The sequence below is a fragment of the Embiotoca jacksoni genome, unplaced genomic scaffold (assembly GCF_022577435.1).
Source record: "Embiotoca jacksoni isolate LCO1_2020_lvr unplaced genomic scaffold, fEmbJac1.0.p SCAF_26, whole genome shotgun sequence".
Taxonomy (NCBI): domain Eukaryota; kingdom Metazoa; phylum Chordata; class Actinopteri; family Embiotocidae; genus Embiotoca; species Embiotoca jacksoni.
The window spans coordinates 3654537-3677368 of record NW_027185377.1 but is presented as its reverse complement, the minus strand read 5'-3'; the positions used below and the strand labels follow the sequence as shown (position 1 = coordinate 3677368).

At 43.8% G+C, this 22832-nt stretch overlaps 1 protein-coding gene across 7 annotated transcripts in view; it reads right to left on the bottom strand.

Annotated features, from left to right (window-relative positions):
* tanc2b (tetratricopeptide repeat, ankyrin repeat and coiled-coil containing 2b) overlaps window positions 1-22832 on the bottom strand; it is a 136814-nt gene that overhangs the window by 95183 nt on the left and 18799 nt on the right. For all 7 annotated transcript variants that reach the window (XM_069160178.1, XM_069160177.1, XM_069160179.1 and 4 more), the window contains one exon: window positions 5541-5644. In XM_069160178.1, coding sequence (XP_069016279.1) covers window positions 5541-5607 — 67 coding nt within the window. In that variant the 5' untranslated portion in view covers window positions 5608-5644. The remainder of the gene's footprint in view (window positions 1-5540; window positions 5645-22832) is intronic.

Here is a 22832-nt window from a genome sequence, read left to right as displayed (position 1 = left end):
ATAAAATCATAAATGCATAAGCAAACACAAAAATGAACTAAATAATGGATGAAAGAGTGGTATGCAAATGGTCAGCAAACCAGATCTTACTGTTGGTTTTTACATCAGAGTCTACAAAAGACATCCTAATAAATGAAGTCCTCAATATTCTAGCCTATAGGTTACTCCATATTATTTCATTCATAAATTTAAATTTTTCACAAAAGACACAGATAACAACAGTTTTAAATGTACTAGAGATTATTCAAATCTTAAGTACATGAATTAAATCAGTGTGCGGAGGAAAACCAAAATCATAGCAGCAACTGTAGCCTCTTCACAGCATGATATCCACGTACAAAAAAAGGTGAGTAGCAGACCGAACTGTAGAATTATTCATGTCACCATCACAGTTGCAGTTTCGAAAATACCCAAATTCAACATGGAAGTTTCTATTTATTCTGATCAGCCCTCACCATGTAAGCTGAACAGAGCAAGACATATATCTTTTTTTTTTTTTTTTTTTTTTTTTTAGAAAGAATATAGTGTTTAATACAGTCCAATGATGCTTTAAATTAACTTGCAATGGATGTGTGAAAGTCACAGAGCTTATTATTGAACTAGAACAGTCCAGGCAGGCTTTATATCTGTAGTTTAAGACTGACGATAACTGCATCTCTACTGCATTAGGCCCGGCTGCTGTGTCACTTCTTGCTTGTGACTTGGGGCTCAAAGCATGTTTGCTGATCTGCTGATCTCTAATTAGATTTCTCAACCACTGTGGAAAATGAGCCATCAATTAGAGTGCTGTAATTAGGGGGGACCGATTTGATTCCTGTCAAGCACCTGCTGCCTTCAGACTTGTCGCGTTACTGGAACTGGAGAGGAACACGGCCGCATGTATCCAATAAGACGAAATGATGACAGGGACGCTTTCTGCAGAATAGTGAGATTTAAAAAGTGTCTTCAGATGGCCAGTATGAAAACGTCAAGTGAAATGTACAATCCATCAATCTTTCAAGTGTCTCAGCGCACAACACAAATGAACAGCACTGAGATACAAGTGTACACAAACTGAACGGATGATATTGTGCATAAACCTGTTTGGTTCCATCGCACTCCGGTGTGTTCACCTGATTAATTTGCTTCGATCGAATCGGTATGAAAGGCATCGATCGAACTCTGGTGAGGACCAAACGGCACGACCGAGACTGCCTGAGAAGGAGAGCTTAACGGGAACTCTGGTGTGGTTCAATAGTGTCATGAAAACACAGCATAACTACAGGACGGTGGGAGCGAATATATGAGTGCAGCATGAATTCACAAAGCTAAACTGCTACAGATTACATACTAATATATAACTTTTATTGGTACAGGATTATTTGGTAACCATGACCAAACGAGTGCAGGACTTCTGCCTGATTTCACCACAAAAAAAGTCTTGGTACAGAAGAGTGTTGAGCGAGTGTCCAATTTCAGCAGTGAATTGGATATTACAGTGAATTTCCTGTAATATTGGTACAAAACATTCAAGTTGGTTTCTGTGTCTTTCTGTTTGCTGCTATTTAGGGTTGAGAAGATTATGAAATTTAAGTTTATGTAAGTAATTGTCATAATGCATTATTAATACACGTACATCTTATGAAGAAGAAGAGCTATTTATTGGTTCTGGTGTTTGATTTTACAGCTAAACTCCTCGTTAATATCAATAGATGGGGTCAGTTGAATATTAGAAGTTAAGCATCAGGAGATAAACAGTTGGTTTTAACTCAAAGCAGAAGAAAATGCAAAATTAGATCATGTCAGTAAAAAAAAAAGAAAAAAAAAAAAGCACCAGTCGAGCATCAAACGGTGGAAAAACAACATTAAAATCACGATGGAAATGTGACATTTCTGCGAGCTTCATCCTGCCGTTTTTTGTTTTTGGATGAAAAACTTGTAGCATTTAAGCAAAATAATTGCGATCGGCTCAAAGAATCACAATCAGGTGATCAGATGTAATAACTGCAACAAGCCTGTTTCTGACAAATAAAGTTTAAGTGGAATATTGACAATTATTACTCATCATCAGTTCTCTCTTTGTGAGCACAAGAGAAGATAAATAAACACATGAGATCAGAATAACTTGCTGTCAGTCTCTGGAATCTAATTTCCCCACGTGAGTGTGGTGATGAAGATGATGATGATGCAGGATGACAATCAGTAAAACTGTCTGTTCAGTGAGCTGTCAGTCCGTTACGACTTCACGCTTGCGGCTCTCGGTTGTATTCGTATGAAGCCAGCGTGAACATGAACAGGACCACAGCTGAAAGGCAACAACGTACAGTTTGTCCTTGTTATGGACCTCATGAACCGAAACACATCTGTGAAAGTGTGTCTCACAGGACAAAATGAAGAATAAGTGTCCTATTAGCCGATTACATTAACCATTGCACTCTCTGTTTAAAAATAGCAGTTGGCCCAAAATACTCTTCACCACTGAGGTTACCGTTTTCAGGTAAACAAATTAATCCAAATGATTTCACCTCCGAGGCTGAGCAAGTGCACAAGTGTCAACGCTACATTTGGTCTGCTCCAGCCCATCTCTCTCTCCATCAATGCTTATTAGTCATGCAACATCTCCCCGTCCAGACGCCGCGACCTTTCAACCCCGTTTCTCATTTTCTAATCAGCCGACGCCATGAACTGTAATTGCAGTGTCAGGCTGTTGACTTTGTTTTAAGTCTGTTCCCACTCTCTCCTCCACTCCTGATGGGAGCAGGAAGGCGATGGCAGTCAAAAAGTTTTACCCACCTGCGACGCCGAAACGAAACAAGCTCCTCCATCTTTAATTCATACGGTAGACAGAGAGTTTACAGGAACAATGTAATAAGCGAGACCACGAGGGGATATTTTCCAGTCTCATACTCTTTTTTTTTTTTTTTGCTTTCCAGGCAGGTGTTCTTGTACACGAAACCTCTGCCAGCAAACAGTAACAGTGGGCCTCTCTGTCAGAAAGAGAGCCGTACATGCACAGCCTTGTTAACGAATCGTATCTGATATCTAAACACTGCTGCTGCAGCAACTGCAAGACATTTGTCCCTTTTTTGGGGGGATTTAAACTGCCCGAATCTCAGGATGTGAGATTATACAGTGTGCGCTCTCAAGTGAGAATTCACTTCAGATCTTGAATGGCATGTGATTAATCACAGAGTGGTTGGACTGAGGAGAATTAAGTTACAGACTGGCTCCACTACCACTGATAGTGCCTGAGGACAAAAACAGGAAACACAATGTCGTTTTCCCCGAGAGATAACAGCCCGACTCCCCGACTGCGTGTTGCGATACAGATTTTGTCAAATTCAGCCTCGCCCCAATCAGAGCAGCTTATCTGTGTTATTCAATTTAAAAACTGTCATTCACCAGCTTAGCAACTTGGGGCTCGAACAATTTCTCCAGTTCAGATCAAGGGGGACGGCGGGCTCATCTGTTGTCTCCAGATTAGCCCCCGGAGCTCCGGCGCTCCTGAAGCCAGACTCGGTGTTGTGTGACTGCATCAAACACGGAGGACAACCATCTTTCCTCGCAGTCTCCCATCTGAACCAAACCCGATTTGAGCGGGCGGCACATCCACATGCGAGGAGAGGTTTTAGGGTGACGCGTTCCTTCCTTTGAGCCGAGCGCTCCTCCCACAGCAGCAGGAGAGGGACGTGGGTTTCTAGCGCTCCCTGTCTGTCGCACGCTGATAAGTCAGAGCGACTACAACCAGCCCTCCTCACGTCCTTGAATGTAGTGCAGCGGCTTAATTAAAACATACTCAAAATAAGGGTGTATTATGTGTTTAAATGAAATGTTTCAGTGGCAGTCGTGTCACGTACGCACACGTGTGCTACGACACTGCAGGATCCAGATGTTGCAGGCGGAGGAGACAGATTGCGAGAACAGCACTCGTCTGCTGGGACGAGCGGATTCCCTGCAAAGTGACAGCAATAGATATGAAAACACTGGAGGGTACTCCAGTCACGCCCGATTGCTCGGTCTCCTCTTCACTTCACACATATATGCACAAACACACTCAGGGGGGAGAGGAGGGGAGTTCGTCAGCGGAGATGAATACTTGAACCTCGAAGCCTTGCGGAGAAGGACGTCGCTAAATAAATGAACGAATCAAACAGGTGCAAAAAAAAAAGTATTAGAGTCAAATCTCTGGTGTGGATTTTTTTGGGGCTGGGATTATCTACCACTTAAAAAGCCTTAATGTAGTACAAATAAATATTAGCTAATGTTTCTGTGTACGGCAGGAAGGAAGAATTATATATGACCTTTGCAAAAGGAATTTCAAACTTTACATTACCTTGCAAGGGCTCTTTTGAGTAAGACATGAAGACCCCAGCATGCATGATAAAACCATGTTTAAATAAGACCACAATAAAACTGTAAATGTGAAAGTTGAGGTTTTGGGGTTCACACAAACTGCTAAAAGTGTCTCCGCTGTGGGAAACTCTCGCCGTGAAACATCTGCACAAAGCGATGCGCTTGCATCCCAAGTAAATTAACACTGTGTCTTCATTACAGCTCCGATGGCACGGCACAGGAAGTGATCATTAAACAACAGGGCGTCTATCTGTTAGATGAAAGAAGGAGCAGCGGTGTGGTGAAACAAACCTCCAGCGGAAAAGAACAACAACAGCGGTGAGACCCACAGCGAGCAGGTGGTCCAAAACTGCTGAGTCGAACTCGGGAGAGCCGGCTGAGCTGAAGGCTGAAAACAACACGCTGTAGCTGTGCAGGACTAAACGATCAACGCCGGCTCAGAAACATCCCCTGATGTGAATGTATAATGGAGACGGCAGCAAGGCATGACATGACCGACGGGCGCTTCCCATGACGCGCACAAGCTGCTGTTAAGTCCTGACGAGAGGAGGTGAAATGTTCAAGCGGCAGAACTGAGGAGGTGGTTTTTTTTTGGGATCTGCGGTAAAACTTTAATGCGCTTAAGAGGCTTTAGTTGTGTATCCATAATGCAACACAGAAAAAGTGTCCGATCGGTCCACAACTGGCAACGACTCCACACGTACGAGCATGAAGACGTATGTTTAGCGACAAGAAGAACAAGCAGTCCTGCAAAAGATGCTCTGATCTTAAAGGGAGAGTTCACCACTGTTCATGTGGACATCCAGTCAGTGTTGATGGTAAATGTAGTCAAGTGAAGCAATACATTTATTGAGGAATTAATTGCAATTTTGTTTTCCTTTCACATCATTGAGTCGGTCTGGGATTAAATGAAGAGACAGAAGCAGCTGAGGCAACAACCTACCTGCCAAGTACCTCAAAAGAAAACATGCACAAGTGGAGAACTTTTTTTTTTTTTTTTTTTAAAGGATCCCAACTTTACAGTTGTACTTTTTGTACCTAAAACATTTGCACAGTAATGTGTTTTAAGCAAAAAAAACCTGAGTTTAAGTTAAAAGCTGCCTGCGCCTGCTTCCCAAAATATACCCAGAGAACCAGCCAAAACCGCGTGTGTGCTGACAGGCAGATGCGTCATTGTTTGTGGCTGGCATCACAAAAAACAGACTCACCACTGCTGCGACTCTTGCGGTTAGCCTTCCCCCCCGTCAGCAGCATCTTCAAGCTGTTCCTGAACATGACTGCAGCAGATGCCTGGACTCGACTACAGAAGAATCTGTCGGAGAAGGAGAAAAGATATTACATATTAATATTTGCGAGGGCACTTAAATTATGACCGGCTGTCTGCCACCAGATCTGACATTGTTAACAGTGGAATTCATTAGTTAGAAGCATTATCAGGGATAATAGCAGCACAAAGCTAAATTGTCAAGACAGGAGAGAAAAAAAAATAAAGGAAGTTAATGGGCTTTATGGCTTACTAAACTGAAGTGAGGGAAATCCCATTCATGTACGCGCTTATCTACGTCATCAAAGAGTGACATCAAATGCTTCCGCTTGATCGGGGAAGAATAGACGGAAGTACAAGCGGTTTTACTACACTTCCTAAGAAAGAAAAAACGCAGGCCTTCGAGATTCTTTTGTGATCATCAGATGATAATTGAAATGTAAACTGATTGATTGATAACTGCGTAAAACTGGGACTTAAAAATGAGAGCTTAGTCCCAGATGTCATTCTGATATATGTGAAGAAATAATACTTTAAACCAATCGCAGGCATCTTGGGCGATGCTGAGCCCACAATGAAAAAGAAACTGTGCAAAATAGTGTCGGGGAGGGGGAATTGGATTTGGCATTAAAACGGCGAAATCCCTGCAAAAGACCGAGCGGGCTTGCCTTAATCCGAGATCCAAATCTTTGTCAAAACTTGCCATTTTCCGCGTGTAGGTTGCTGCTTTCTGAGGTTGGTGTTGTTTTTATTTCCCGCCGCAGCAACAGGGATTTTAGAAAATAATAAACACGTGCAGATAACGACAAAAGAAGAAGGAAAATGTTGCTGACGTCCGGTAAGTCAGACTAGTCGAGCCGTATGACTCCTTCCCACAAGTATACTGAGACAAGAGGAAAACGGTAAGAGAAGACTCACGGGGGGAAAAAAATGGGTTCATGCTTAAGTGTAGAGTAAATAAAGAGAATTTGCACATATAAAGCCAGCTGTAGAGTTTGGAGAACAGCGTCTTATATACACAGTATGGAAACTACAGCAAATTAAGGACATAATATTACATAAAATGGGTCACAGTCACTTACAGTTGTTGGTAAGCCTGTTGCACAAGCTAAGTATTCCTGCAGCATTAATAATTGCACTTTCTATATATATTTGTAAAATAGAAATCTGTGATTAATGTTGTTATTTTGTAGTCATGTTTACATATGATGAAATTTGGTCCTCCTTAGGTGTAATTTTTTTTTTTAAATCCATCCTTTTAAGTGTTGACTGTTAAATCAACTCAAGGTAAAAGTGGAATTTTAGTCTCCGTGGGTTTCGTGTTTTTAGAGTTCAGGTTTAACTCCTGAAAAGGGTGAAAAGATCAACTGCAAGAAAAGAGTTACTTCCACTCTGCTTGAGAGTGCATTCGATGATCTCACACGAACACTTGAATAGAGTCCATTTGAACTCCCAGAGAGTTTATTCCAAAGACCAGGAGGAGAGTGAAGGTTGGGGCGTTAGTACAAAAGAAAATGCATTACAGAGACTTGTCCTCTTAAATATATATATATATATAACAACATATATATATATAAGACCCTACAGACTGCAAGCAGCTTATTAGACCCCATACTTAGTGTTTTTATTATTGTAACCAGGACATGACCTCTATTTCAACCCAAATCCCGATCTTTCGTTTAACCTAACCGAGTCATTGTTGTGGCTAACCCAAACCCAACAGAGGGGAACACATCTGTTTCGCTCCTCGGGGTCGTATTCTTGTTCAAGTCGGGACAGATGAGCGACACCTGGCTTCAACCAAAACACCGTCTTCATGTTGTGACGATAGCACTTCTCTGTCCCACTATTCCCCCTCTCCCCACTGACCTCATCCCATCCCCCCAAAAAAAAACCCAGACACACACATCTCTGCCGGTGGTAAAAAAAAAAAAAAAGCCCGGCAGCAGATGTTCTCCATTAGATGGGAGTGACTCAGCAAAGCCCCACAGACAAGCTCCAGCTGAGGAGTCGGCTGTGGAGCCAAACAAAAAAAACTAAAAAATTAAGAAGACATGAAAAAGCTTTCAAAATGCCCTCCTCCCCCCCTCACAATCCCCAAGTGACCTTGCGAGGGGGTCTGAATGCTTCCAGGATCATAACACTACCAACAGTGTGAGAGACAACGGGGAGACGGCAGTGACAGGGAGGCAACACATGATATTATAATCAGGCGGGATGAAACAAGACATACTTGGATTTACTGATTAATATACAGAATGTACATCCTTAAATAGACCAGTGGTTTCTGCAGGTCCTAAACACCATATCTGACAGATTATCCTGAATTGTGATGACGTTGAACCTTTGACTCCCTCAACAACTTCAGATCTGCACAATTTCTTGTAAAACATGACATCAAACTATGCCAGTGTGTTTTCATAGACTGAAAATGCCCACGGTGAATGTCAACGAGCCTGGAAACAAAGTGCTCGACTGCAAAGGAAAAAAAGAAAGAAAAAGAGAATGAATTGAAGAAAGAAGTAGATTTGAACAACAGCAGATATGCCGGGAGAAAATTGAGAGGTGCGACTGCAGTTGTCGAAATGAGAGCAGACCCTGCCTCAAATCACTTCAGATGCTTTCTAAGAACGACTCCAGCTGCGTTTGTTGTTTGTTTTCAAAGGACGCAAGCGTTACTCGAATCATTTTTCCATCAGCGACAATTCAGCTTTTTTTTCTACATGGGTGAATAATTTTCTTCTTTTTTTTTTCCACAATATTTTTTTTTACAGACAGGAGGCTGAGAGAAAACGGCAACGTGTTATTAAATTTTCACCTTTCCACGACCGAGAGTAAAACGCTCCCCATGTTAGATTTGGTGCAACAGTCATAATGTCTCGCTGACAACTGCAGGTTCACTGAGATAAATTAAAACGCGAGAGATGATATAATTCTGACACAGCAGTCTTTTCACAGGATAAAACTCGCAATTGATGCACCAGATGCTCATTTTGGTTCCAATTTCAGATCCGACAGCTCGAGCTCATATTGCTGGGTCTGATACTGGCATTGCTTGTGTAACCAGAACGTAGCCTGCAAATCAGGTTAATTGATTCCTTAAAGACAAGTCAGAGCAAAAACACATGCAGTGCAGAACCGAACCGTGACCTTTTTCTGAACCGAAGCCACCTTACTTTTCACTCCTATTTCAGGCCAAAAACGTCACACTGACACCTCTAGTGGCCAGAGGGGCGTATTACACAGTTTAACCTGGTGTATAGAAAAATTGCACACATAACTTGCAAATCTTAAGCAAGCCATAAGCCATTATCAGCGATATGACGGCTGAAACACGGCAAACTTTAACTCGGTACCAGGTTGAAATAAATAAACATCTTTATTGCCACTGACTGGCTACCGAGAGGAGTCCAGATATCAGCTGCATCAAGGCTACGGCGATAGAGAGTTGTGGCATTTACAGTGTTCTGTCTTTTTTTTATGTAAAATCAGATGTACAAGTTCAGATTGTATCAGGGGTGCTAATAACCCCACTGCTCATTAAAGCCTCCTTCTCATTTAGAGGGATCACTGCCAATAAATATGAATATAATTGACCTCCTTTGCCAAGCAGTGCAATGTCGCCCAGCCACTGTGACGGGTTCCTCTAAATAAGAAATGAAGCCTCACGTCTTCGAAGAAAGGCTGACATTTCTTTCTTGAATTGGCTTCAATCCAGATGCAAACATCCCCCATTTCAAACATGTTATTAGCACCTGATACGATTGTCTTGGCAACCGAGCTGAGGCAGCAAGTTAACCGACGCTGCAGGCAAACGTACCCTCAAAGGATATCAAATCTGATTTAGCGAATTTTGCCAGAATTATGTGAGCTACATTACACGTGCCACAAAGGGTAGGAAATGTATTAATTTTATTATAATATAATGAAGCAGCATCATTTTCATCATGAATGACTTAGTCTTTTATAACAAGGGTTTTGCTAATGAAATATCACCCCGAAGGTTTAATTTCATCCTGTATTCACACATTTGCTCGTGCTAAATATGACAGCAACTGTATTAGACTGGAATAAATAAGTGGCATTAAGAAATTCCTTGTTAATAATGAAGTTGGAGTCCAAAATCCTTCTATTAGCTGTTTTTCCCGAGAATCTTCCAAACATATTTGCCTCTTTCTCCTACTTAATTTCCCTCACCTTTGCCATTTAGAAGATGGCTGCACTTTTCTTGACCGTAAATATACTGTACCATTGCATAACTTGCTTTGGAGACAACCTCACACGGGTTGGCCGGCTCTCCTCGGCTGTGGCGAAGAAGGAGTTAAAAGCCAGTTTAATCAGAGCAATCATTACTGCTGCTTTATGATAAGGCGACACCAGTGATCCTCACACCTACCAGAGGGGATGGATGAAAAGCGTTAGTCACATGAAAAGCAGAAGTGCCAGCTCAAGGTGACTGAGCAGTGACACGTACGAGCTGCATCGTAGTGTGGGCTGACTGGAATAATCCGGATTTTACAATCCAAGTTTATTCATTAAAAGCCATTTTCACGCTGCTAATTACCAACAAAGAATTACATATTTCCCCTCACGGTGACACTTGTCAACCTGACATATTGATATTGTCACCGAGCCCGGCGATGAGGCGATGAGGCATTCAAGCCCCCTCCCTCCCTCCCTCCCTCCCTCCCTCCCGTCTCCAATCATCTCATGGGTATGAATCGTGTGCGTTCCCATGACAAGATGTCGACAGTGATATGAGAGCGCGAGGTGGCGACAGGTCACATCTATTGGCATGCGTGGCTCACTCGCGGAGATACAGGCGAGGTTGCGCCGGGGGCATCTGCGTTAGTATCCACGCCGCTCACCGCGGCTTCACCTCGGCATGAAACACAAGCCGGGAACAGCTTATTATGTCAGGTTCGGTTAGCCCACGGGCCCAGAAGGCATTCTGTGATTATAATACTAAATCCAAATCTTAAAAAAAGCCATGACTCAGTAAAGCACCCACTGTCACTTCACGTCAGCTCTCCACAGCGCAGCTGAGAGGATACAGAGGACTTTACAGTTTAAATGTCTCTCCGTATGTATAACAGGGAGCCGAACAGGCGAGAGGAGAGCAGTTCTCTAACTGCCGGAGCAGAAAAATAGGGAGCGATATCGCTGTCTGTTTCTACAGGAGGCAATCAATGCTGGAAATCTTAAGAGGACAGGATACTGAGTAGGCAACCGAGCGCGCACGCACACACACACACGCACACGCACACACACACACACACACACACACACACGCATTAATACACACTCGCAGGTCGCCGGAGAGAGACAGGCACGCACAGAAAAATGTACCCATGTACACAGCAATGCTTCATCTGAGGGTGTAAGCATACACATCTCTCGTTCCCACTCTCGGTGACCCTGTGTACCGGCCTCTGTGAAGAGACGCCAAGAAGCAGCATGCTCTCACAGATAATGTGCGTAAGCGGATGCAGCTCCATCTCGGGATCTTTCACTAGCTCGGGCGTGATGCTCCTCCCGCGCGTTAAAAAAAACAACTTAAAAAGCGCACACACGCACGCACGCACGCACACACACACACACACACACACACACACACACACACACACACACACACACACCCTGCACGACGAGACGCTCTCATCTGCTCCGGTCACCGCGAGCAGCGCACCTCGTTTGTTCTGATGAAAAATAAAATAAAATACAAGACGCGGCTCGGCTGCTCACAAAGGCCGAATTAACACTCTCTGAAATGGGTCTAATTCTGAGCTCGACAGACACCCGAGTAAAAAGCTTTAAACTCGCCTTCGTCAATTAAATATGCAGGTTTTTTTTAGCTATAAGCTCCGCTGGAAGAATCGCTTCGTCACGGCGTAATGTGGAGAAAGCGGAGTTACCACTATTAGAGGATTAACTTCTCATACGGCAACCTTTCCAGGAGAAAAAGAATTGAATTTTTAATCACCGAGAGCCCCAGCTAAATTTTTAAACATAAAAGAGATCCAGCGAGCAGCAGGTGCAGATCCCTCCCCCCTTCCTCCTCCTCCTCCTCCTCCTCCTCCTCCTGAGAACCGCTGTGACCCTCCATTAATTACAAAGCTTATTTACAATCAATAAAGTATCCTTTAATGGGGCCAGCGATGGCAAAGGCCAGTGTGGCAGGGCATCCAATGGGATTTATCTCATGTTACGTCCGCCTCCCGATTCAAACTCAGCTGAGAGGAAACCGCACAGATTCAATCACAGAAACAAGTGACATACTTCCCTTAATGCACTAACAAATAGTGCTCTAACATGTCAGAGCTCTATTTTCTCTGCACTGACCGAAAATAACCTCAGCATGTAAATACCTCACCCACCAAAATATCTGCAGCTGTAACTATTTTACCCAGAAGTCAACGTGGTTTTTTTTGTGCCCTCTATTTAACACTCAAAAAACTCACTGACGGCTTCAGGAACAGTTGCAGCTTCCTCAGACGCCTTAATTTGAAAATACTTTAGCCCCGCCTCTTCCTGTACGTAGCCAAGATGGCCACCGTTTAGGGTGGAAAGTGTCCAGCGTTTATTTCTTGGACCGTTCACCTGGTACTTGTAGCATGTTTCTGTACTTGAAAGTGTGAGTGCACTTAATGCACTAAAAATAGTAGAGTGCTGGTCCAGAAAGACGCCATTTGGACCAACAGCACTGAACTTTCAGAAATGTGGATGACTAAGGACATTTTACGGTAAAATCAAATTTCCCCTTCAAGTAATAATAAGAATGGGTAATTAGGAGTCACCCATGAAAGAAATACAGCTCCAATCTGTTGTGGTAAAAGGGAAAATCCTTCGGCGGCCAAAGCACAATGAAGCATCAAGAGATTGTGAATGACAAATGGCCGCTGCCCCGGCAGACACAAGTCTCTTCAAGCAATTACAGTACGATCCGCCGGTCCGACTGGGAAGCATAAATGTCAGACCTTAATCAAATAAGAACAAGTGGCAGAGAAAGCACACGTTCAGAATATTTATCTCCTAACAGCCCAATAATTGAAGCTGAGTCATCCCCAATCCATTGATTTCTTCCATTAGCTTCCAGGATTCAGGGAGACGGAGTGAAGTGGAGAAGGGCGGTGGGCAGCAGACGGACCTGTTCACCGAAACAAAAATCCTGCTGCACCTCTAAACACAGGAGGAAAATATTAATACACAAAAAGGCAAAAAAAAAAAAAAGAGGACACTCAGTCAGAGCCTCCTCCCTTATCTCGCCGGCAGTAGACACCCTGCGGCGTCAGACAGGGATAAATCATACTCCCATCTCCAGTTTGAGGATGGCCAGGGGAGTGAAGGACCATAAATCACACTGATATCAATAAGGGGAAGTGTCAGGGCCCGGCTCACAAGGTGAGAGGAGCACAAGGCGATGCAGAAACCACTTAAGGTTGGCTGGTAACAAAGTTTCACTCCTGCCCTGCGATGGATTATTTATTCATCTAGATTAATGCCCCGCGCGCTCATTGCTGCAGAGGAAGGCTGGTGATGTCTGTATCGCGACGCACCGTACGAGGGAGCGATCAAAAGCGACAAAGTTCACGTCGGGAAGCTTATTTTTCCCAGAAGGCACTAGTGATTTCCAACAAGTTTTATACGCCTGCATAAGCGTACAAAAGTTTAAGAGAAGTTGACTTTTAAAGACGTAAAGACGGCCTCCTGTATAATTTAACGCTGGTTTCTGCGATGCCCATTTGGTTTTCATTCTTTCAACTTTCTTAGAAACCGTGGCTCAAAATGCAACGATATCCAGGAGCAGCTCCCACGGTCACTGTTGCAGCAGCAGGCGGTCGAATCAAAGCCATTCAGAATTCAAAAAGGATTTGAGTCTAAAAGTAAACCGAATTTAAATGTTTCCACAAAATGTAATCTGCAGTCGCTGGTCGTCGTTAGCAGCCGACAAATTGAATATTAAGTGACTGGACTTCTTTGTTTGAACATCTTTCGTCGTGTTTTTCTGTGCAGAGGAAAACATCATTTTACGTTTGGAGTTTCCAGACTACTGGAATCACCTCCTGCTCTGCAACTCTCTAAGCTCTGACCACATAAACTAAAAACCAGTTCACCAAACTTTCGAAGACCTTTTGAAGCCTACGTAGTACCATTAACTAGTCAAAGATGAATGAAACCTACAACTTATTGAGTGCATCAATTTATAATCAGGACTTCTATAGCAGCAGGGGCTGTATAGAACAATAAGTCTGAGTACAGTTAATTGACCTGGACCCAGATGAGCAGCACAAATAGTGACGGATGGATGTTTTTGCAGAACCTGACGCAGCCTCATTATGAATCAGCTGCAGGAGCAGTTCGGAAGAGCCGATTGAAAGTCCGTGAAAAGAGCCGAGCACAATCCACCGCAGTCAAGTCTCCCTTTCACTTTATACACGTACAACGTAAATGCTTCAGTCTATGTCAGGCATGGAAATATATTTACAATCTTTGTAAAAGATACTCGAGACTTTTTAGTCCCTCCAAAGGCTCCTTTAAGGGAACGGAGTTCTTTTTTAAGTCGTGCAGATGCCCCGAGCACTCCGACACACGATCTGTAGTTTGACCTGTGACCTCGACCCGTAATAGTTCAACGCTAAAGAGCAAAGTCAACATTTGGCCCAAGTTTCAGGTTCCCAACTGCGATTAAAAGTGACACGTCGGCTACGAGGGATCCATCTTCTCTGGCTGAGGCTGTTCGTCTGACCTTTTTCAGAGTTATGTCACCAAACTAGCGGCAACAGGCAGGTTCTCCCTCCCGATCCAAGCTGCTCAGGCCAAGTTGGGCTCCGACGCTGTGACACGGGCACACGTATCGCCAAGTGAATTATCATGTGCTTTGATTGTGTGATGTCCCCGTGGGGAAACAGAAGTCCTCCTACACAGGCCAACTGTCACGCAGTTTCATTACCCAATTTATGCCCAGTTTGAACCGGCAAAGACCTTTTTTGCCCGCTCGGTCACATCCATTCAAAACGAGGCGACTGAAACAGCGCGTCAACCTTAATCAGAGGCAGAGAGAGCCAAATGAAGGAGAACATAATTCATTGCTTTTTATCCCCCCCGCCCTCCCTCTTTGTTTTGGGAAGATGTCCGGGCAGGACCGAATAATGGGATGAAATAGTGTTAGCTGTGGAGACAGGTGTAGAAAATTCACTGCGCAGAAATAAATCAGAAAAAAAAAAAAAAAAAAAAAAATCCCGCGGAGCTGCATGACCTGAGTTTTTTTTTTATTTTTATTTTTTTAAAGTTCAGTTGCATGTCTCCTCTGTAATCTCTCCACAGGCGGATAGTGCAGGAGTAGACATTTGTCAGTGACGAATGAAAAGGCTTTGGTCTTTTTTCTTTTCCTGCAGACATGAAAATGACAACAGCAGCAGAGCTCTGATTTTAATATGTTGTGAATGTTCTACTTTAACGCTTCCTCGCTCTCGTTCGGACTGCCGCTGTGAACAATAACACAAGACTGTGTGGATGAGCGGCAGTATAATGCTCATCAAGTCTTCCCACAGATCAGGTAGAAAGAGAGAGATACTGGAGGATGAATGTCATCTTAAGGTTTCGTTCGGCCCTACCGCTTGGCTCTAAACCTCCGTTGTGCATGTGTCCATGTAGGGTAGAGTGTCCCGTTTCTTTTAGGGATCGATGGCAATTGGTGATGTAGCCATCCCACAAAAAAAAAAAACCAACATATTTTTTTTAATGTGATTTTTGGAAGTGCTGCTTTGGGATAATAAAGCTATTTCTGGTCTTGGTTTGTGAGCATTAATAGCAGATTCTTTGCGATTCACTATTTTGTCTTTACGCTGTCTATTTCCATAAATTTAAGAATCACATTCCCGACACTTACAAACTTATTAATTAAATAATTTAGGTGAATTTGGGATGAGTGCTGTCCCATTCCCTTAGTTTAAGATTTTAAGCCCTTCTAGCTTAGTCTGAAGGGCCACAATCAATCAGAGGGCTCTACTAAAAGAGGGACAGGGCTGTTGGATGGGAAATGGGATTGGGCCTGAGAGGGTTAATAAATAATTAGACATTCTTAAAAGTTTGACATTTTCACAGAAAAAATAAGCTAAATGAGGATGAGAGAGGGATGGTTCAATGAATTAATCCCACCGACCGCTGCTTCCACTCCTCTTCCTCCTCCTGCCTCTTCATTCAGAGACCTCACTGCTACACCTGCTGGCCATTCGGAAGCGCTGCTGCAACACACAGTATAAATTCACACGGAGAGCAGAGGTGGCCGGAGTTTCTATTAATGAAATGACAAATCTAAATCCGAATAATAACCTTTCATCTTGACACGTCCATCAACTTCCCTGAAGAACACACAGAACATTTCATTTAGCATAAATCCTGTCAGAGGTGTCCGCGTGTATTCCCCACAGTCCCTCAATCCCGCCTGAACAAATAGCTTCAGGAGGAAGAGCGTTTCCATGTTTGACAGGCAGCTTAAAGGAGCAAATAGAGTCGTGGCACGAGGAGGGAAGGTCATCCGGCAGAAGGCTGCTAATGGCAGGTAATCAGCTCTGGCAGAAGCACACATTTGCATTGAAATAGAGGCATTTAAAAATCTGCCGGCATCTCCGGGCCCGGAGCGTGGCGCTCAAATTAAAAAAAGGCTGAGGTCCCGTAGCATCTCCGCATCGCCTTCATTCCCCGTTTGCTCGATAATTGTGACTTATATTTTCATCAGACCAGGATCTTCCCGTGTGCTCAAAGTGACGTTTGATAGACGCAGTCACTGATATTGTCGCACTCCATAAATCAACAGTCTAACAGGGTAAACAAAGGAGGGTTTCTGTGAGGCTCAGATAAAATTGTACTAGAATGCCGATAGCAAAGATTGTTTTTCAACACTAAATCAAAGTGCTGCAAATGAGCTGGATTGTTTCTAGTCGTTGCATCCTAATGGGTGTAGACCTCAAGGTCATTTTGAAACCAATCAGCACTGACCACCATATTGTACGATGAGTGCCGAATCTCTACTTCAGTGCAAATTTCTATTGGCCGCGTTGGTAAGTGGTGGATAACATCCTTGACTCAGACAGGTTTGTCAGAGCTGAAGGGACAAATAGCGTGAAGCACCTTTATGTTATAAACCTGCCGCTCCTCACTGACAGGTGAAAAAGAAGCAGCTGGCAAGAATCGAATGACTGAACTCTAACTGTCTGGGTACCAGTGCGCCCTGACAACATGTGTTAACGTGAGGTAGCCCCGAGCCGGGATTACAGACAGAGCGAAGCTGGCAACTTCCCGGTTTATTGTGTCAACGGCTTTATGCTAAGTAAACCGAAATCTTGTTCGGTAATATGCAACACTAAAACACAACCAGGTGAAATAAAGGCCTGTGGTTCAATAACATCAAGTTTTTAGACCTTTATTTTTTTGTTACCTATTCCTAAAAAAAAATCCAATAACCAATCACCGAAGTCCCGCTGCGCAGGGATTTTGAGTTTGAGTGGATAAAAAGGAAATCTCTGCAATTTCATTGAAATCGAGGATGTTAAGGACATTTTGTCGATCAGCATCAAACCATCTCAACACCTTTCACTTTGATTCCGTTTTGTAAAAGGAAGTCAAAGTGGTTTGAATGCTATTTTAAGACCTTCTAAAATAAATCAAAACGAGAGCTGAAATGATACGTTGATGAATGAAATGATTGATCGACTGAAGTTATTTTGATAATAGAGTCATCTTTTTCATTTATTTTCTGATTCCAGCTTCTTAAATATGAATATTTTCTGGTTTCAAGTCCTCCATGATAATAAACTGAATATCTTTTGTTTGTGGACTGTTTGTCGGGACAATACAAGAGATTTGGGGGAAACTGTGGGAATCATTTTTCACTATTTTCAGACATTTTAAGGACCAAACAGCAAACCGATTAATCAGTAAAAAAAAAAAAAAAAAAAAAAAAAAAAATCAATAGTCTTTAATAGAAAGAATCCTTATTTGGAGCCCTAATCATAACATCCCCACTGATCTTGTTCTTGCTCTGCTGTCACGTGGATCCAGTGCCGCGCTGAAGCCGGGTTCACACAGAACTGTAACTGCCACGACTTTCCTCTGCGCTGTCAGCTCTGCCTGACGTAACAAACCCTCAAATGAAGCCCAAACGGGGTGATGTGACCACTTTCAGGGAAGCGATAAACAACCAACGAGCACAAGTTCGCACTGCTTCTTATTTCAAGCTCATGTGTGCGCCCCAATTATATTCATTTCCTTAAAATGCCAGAGGCCTGTTGAAGGCTTGTAGGAACTTTGTATCTCTGAGCAGCAGAGCCAGATAGACTTGGACTTCCTTGCCTGCGGCTATTGTTTATGGAGTGCAGCTGAGTAGTTGATAGGCTTAGCATGGCTTCTAAGTGGAGTAACTGCATGGGGGGACTCCTGCATTGATTTCCTTCTGAAACCAACTTAAAAGTGTACCGGAACAGAAAGACGGCAGCTGCATTTGATAATACTGGATTCGACCCTTTGCATAGATACTCGAAGCTGAAATGCACTGCAGACCACAAGTCAAGGCTTCAACCATCTATTAAAAATAATGCTTGCACACCGCTTTGCCGTGCAAAGCTCAGCTACTTCGACGTGAATGGCTGTCCGCTGCAAGAAAATGGAACAACAGTCGTATTTGTTCTCATGTTGTGCTGCAGCAAAACGAGTCAATCACAGCTCACGGCGAAGGAAATATGGAATATTGTTTTTTCTTCCCCCCCCCCAAGTTAAATTCAGTGACAGCTGAATGCCTCAACTTTAAACTTAAGGACTCAAAGCCAAGCAAACATCTCGGGTAATGTTTCAGTCAGACAAACGTTGGTGAAAAGACCACAGATTAACGTCAGTATTACATTATTCTCCACCCCCTCAGTTTTTGCTGCGTTAATGACACGCTACTTCACGCACTGGCAGTGAACACTAGCGTTTGGCATAAAACGTGAGGTTCAAAATTGCCCGACGTCTACATAATCCCTTGGGGATATGAGGCGGATTCATTTACATCAAGCCGATCATGATATTAGAATTTCCATTAACTTCCGTATAAGATGACAGAAACAAATTAAATAGTCGTCCCTGACAGTCAGTCGGTTGAAGGTGAAAGAAAATTGATGGTGAGGGAAAAATTATATTATGCATTATTATTTTTTCTATGACGTCAAGAAAACTTTCAAGGAGTCCAAACCCGGGCACGTTATCAGAGATCCAGAGTGCGGGCGGGTATGATTTAGAAACCACAGCACAAGAACAGAAACAGATCGATAAGATGTTTCCATTCAACCAAACAGGAGGACAGAGATAGACGTCTCTTAGGTCTGTCAAAAGGATGCTCATGATGACATTTTTGTCCAGAACAAATGAGTTTCTAGCAACAGATGGTCTCGTACGCTCATAAATAAGACAGAAAAACCCGTCCAATTGTCAAAAGTGATTGTTGACAATGGGCTCTGTTTGGTTCATGTCTCGGGAAATAAGTCTGCAGATTACACCGGCATGGATATTAACGGAGCGTTATTGAAGCAGAGGCCCACTGACTGACAAAGGAGATGAATCTGTTTCGTGATGAATTATGTATTGTTCCACTTCTGTATCACCATGTCCACCAGCATCATGTTCACATTCACCGTGTGAAGAACTTCTTTGTCCACTGTGAATTAGCAGCACCTCTCTAATCTCCTTTCATCTCATCCACAGACAGCTTCTATGGGAGATGTGCATGCCTTTAGCATGCAAATGACTTAATATAACAGCGGAGGGAAAACATTTTTTTTTTTTTATTTAAGTGCTGACAGCTTCCAGGAACGTAGTGTACTGTTGTCTTTTTTTATGTGATCAGTCTCGCAAAGGCAAAAGATGTAGGTCGACAACAAGCTTTAAACTTGTCAGTACAAATAGGACGTGGAACCTAAATTCAGGTTTAGAAATGAACTCCCAGATTTGACTAATTCCTTCCACACAAAACCACACGGAGGAAACACATGAGGGTGCCTCACAAAGGTAATGGTTCCTTCAGGGCTGCTATTTGCAACTATGAATCTAAGATCTGAGCAGAGCGTCCAAAGGATGGAGGGAAGCGTGGGAGGGAGTGAAAACATCTTAAATTACTTGCTCTTCCAGCTCAGCCCACCATCGGATCGCTGTCAGGCTGGACTGACGTTTTTGATTGAGGGCGCAAAGAAGAGACCACGGGAAACCGAGACCCAATTAGCGCGTAAGATGGCGACCAGCATCTGACGGCAGTTTAACGACCACCAATAAAGGCGCCTTACGTTCCTGCCGCCGTCTCACCGCGTGTCGGTCCACGTGGCTCGGGTGGACTCCCACTCTCGCGCAGTAACCATGATCCTGGCTTCAAAGAAATTTATAAATAAAGCACGGCGATAACTCTGAAAGAATTGTATGAAGGCTCTGGTAGAGATGCCGGCAGTCACCCGTGGTATTTTCACTTGAGCAGCAATGCATTTGAGTAGCTTTTAATTGAAAGATGCTTATCACGAGTAATTTCAATAAGTGACTGATTGTTTTCACGTCGCATTAAAATTATCTATGTGGTCCTGTTATGCGTAATTCAGTGTTCGGGGGTGATGAGGCTGTGTGGTGAAAGTTAATGAGCTTTTCCGTACAAGAAAGAGCATCTCCATTCTGTCTGTTCAATTTCACTTGAAGAAGGAAATGTATTCTTAACAGGGAATGCAGCATCCTCTTCTGGGTGACGATGTCCACTGAACAGCAGTCACACACACGCACATTATGTATCTTCAAGAAGTGCCTGAATGTGAGCGCGCATCTACAAGATGGCAATCAGATAAAATAAGATTAATCCCAGCCAACCATTCAGCTGAGGATGCAGAAATATAAATGTAGATGGAAACGTGTCGCGTCACCTCCTGTCCTTCCCCTCTGCGGAAGGTCGCAGGCCAACACACGAGTCTGTATTTCATCAGAGCCTTATGTCATCCACATCAGCAGGCTCAGCCAGGGCTTGCCAACATCAGCAAAAGAATAAAAAGGCTCGGCTCTATTGCCCTCTTGAGACAGAATGTACCGGCCTCACTCTCACACACACACACACACACACACACACACCACACACACACACCCACACACACACACACACACACACACACACACACACACACACACACACACACACACACACACACACACACACGATCTACACCGAGTAAAAAACAGCGAGACCGGCGGGAGGTATTGAGGAAATGAGATGGAAAGAAGACAGGAGAAAATAACCTACAAAAATGTCATCGATGATTCTGATGGATCGAAGTCAAACTACCAGAACACAGACACGTGAAGGACGATCAAAAAGCTGCGAGACTGCTCCTGTTGCGCGGGAACAGCGCGCAGCACTGTGATGCGTAACGCGGCAGGGCGAAGCTGCGACCTTCGTGAGTAAGTGTTCCAAGTTACGTCGCTTGATCAACATCAGCGCCTGAGTTGCACACGTTTCTGTGAGAAGTGGTACGTGCGCATTTTTGATTCCACCGTGGACCTGAAACTTGAACACATCCCATTTTGAGTCAAACAGAAAGAGGTCGCAGGGAGTCAAATCCAGTGAGTAGGGCGTGTGGGGACAAGGCGTTGTAAGCGTAGACTGTATTTAAAAGCGGAAGTGCCTTAAACTGCAATACCTACCGAGCGCTACTAGATGTCGGCTCCACAGACTCCCATTCAACTCGTCCGATAAAATTCAAAGTCAATAAAAAAATTTCCACGAGTTATTTCAGTGTTGTTAACTAAATTCGCTCCAGTTTATTCGTTTTCTGGCGGTACATTTGAAAATAATCCCGTCATTAATTAGCAAATAAGCTAGAGGGGGGGGGGGGGGGGTCTGTTTGATTGACAGGTCTGTGGTGCAGTCAGGTTACAGCTATCGGTTGGCGGGACGTCGTGTCGGCGGGTTTCCTCAGAGCATCGCAGTCGAACACGGTGTTGACAGTCTGACCCGGAGGGACGAATTCACGGCGCACGACCCCACAAATGTCGAAGAAAAACTCACCCGCCCGCTCTCCCGTCTTCAGTCTTGTACAGTGATTTCCTGCCCCTCTTGAAACGCAAATAGCACTCAAAACATCTCACCCGGCTCATTGCTTCATTGCCACAGATTTTCGGAATAATTTTTAGAGTCTCCGTTGCCAATTTCCTGAGTCTGACACGTAATTTGACGTGCGCTCTCTGCTCGACTCCATGCTGAATTCAGGTGCTGATTGCTGATCAAGCGACATAATGTGAAATACTTACTCACCGATGTTCTAACCTCCCCTCTGCTCCGCGCACATTACGGTGCTGTGCTGCACTCAAAAGCAACAAGAGCAGTTTCATCGCACCTCATAATTAATTAATTACAGTCGAGAGCAGTGAAGTCTGTGCAATAACCAGAGGAGTTGATAATGTGGAGGTCAACTGCAGGTGAAGTCAAACTGACACCAACTTTGCCTCCAATCAGCAGATGCCTAAACCCATAATAAATGTCACATCGCCAGCGCACACTGGCATAAAAAAACAAAACAAAAAAAACAGAACTATTTCCTCTAAACTGGTGTACTGAACAGATGAGAATAAAACGTGATATTGCAAGTTATGCTGTGGGCTCACAGTTTTATTTCTGAACTTTATGGAGGCAGGCTGCCAAGAGGAGGATTCCCTCATAACGAACCCCCGCCGGGCGCTTTGTCCACAAAGTAATTGGCGGTAGCCTCCACATGCATGTCTGCTGTGCACGTGGGTGGTATCAGACGTCATGTGTGTCACTGAGAAGATGCAATTTGGCTGTCGGGAATATCACAGGAGACTCATATATTTGGACACAAAAGCACTTTTGACATTTCAGTCCATCATCAATATCGTCTTCATCAGTTGAACACCCATTTTTATCTGATCTCTGCTTGTCAGAGCGGCTTTCCTGAACAGTGATGATACCTTTGAAATAAACCGAGAGACTAAAAGGTCAATCCGTACCTTGTGACCCGGTTTAAAAAGGGACCACACACACATTTTCTGCGCTTTAACAAGCTACCGTTCTCTCCTACAAAGCTGCCAGCTCTTTTTGTCTTTTAATGTATGAGGTTCTGGGGGAGAGTGTGTGTGTGTGTGTGTGTGTGGGGGGGGGGGGGGTGGCAGCAGCTGTTCGCCGGGCCCAGCTGTCAGTGATGGCTGGCGGAGATGAGCGGGG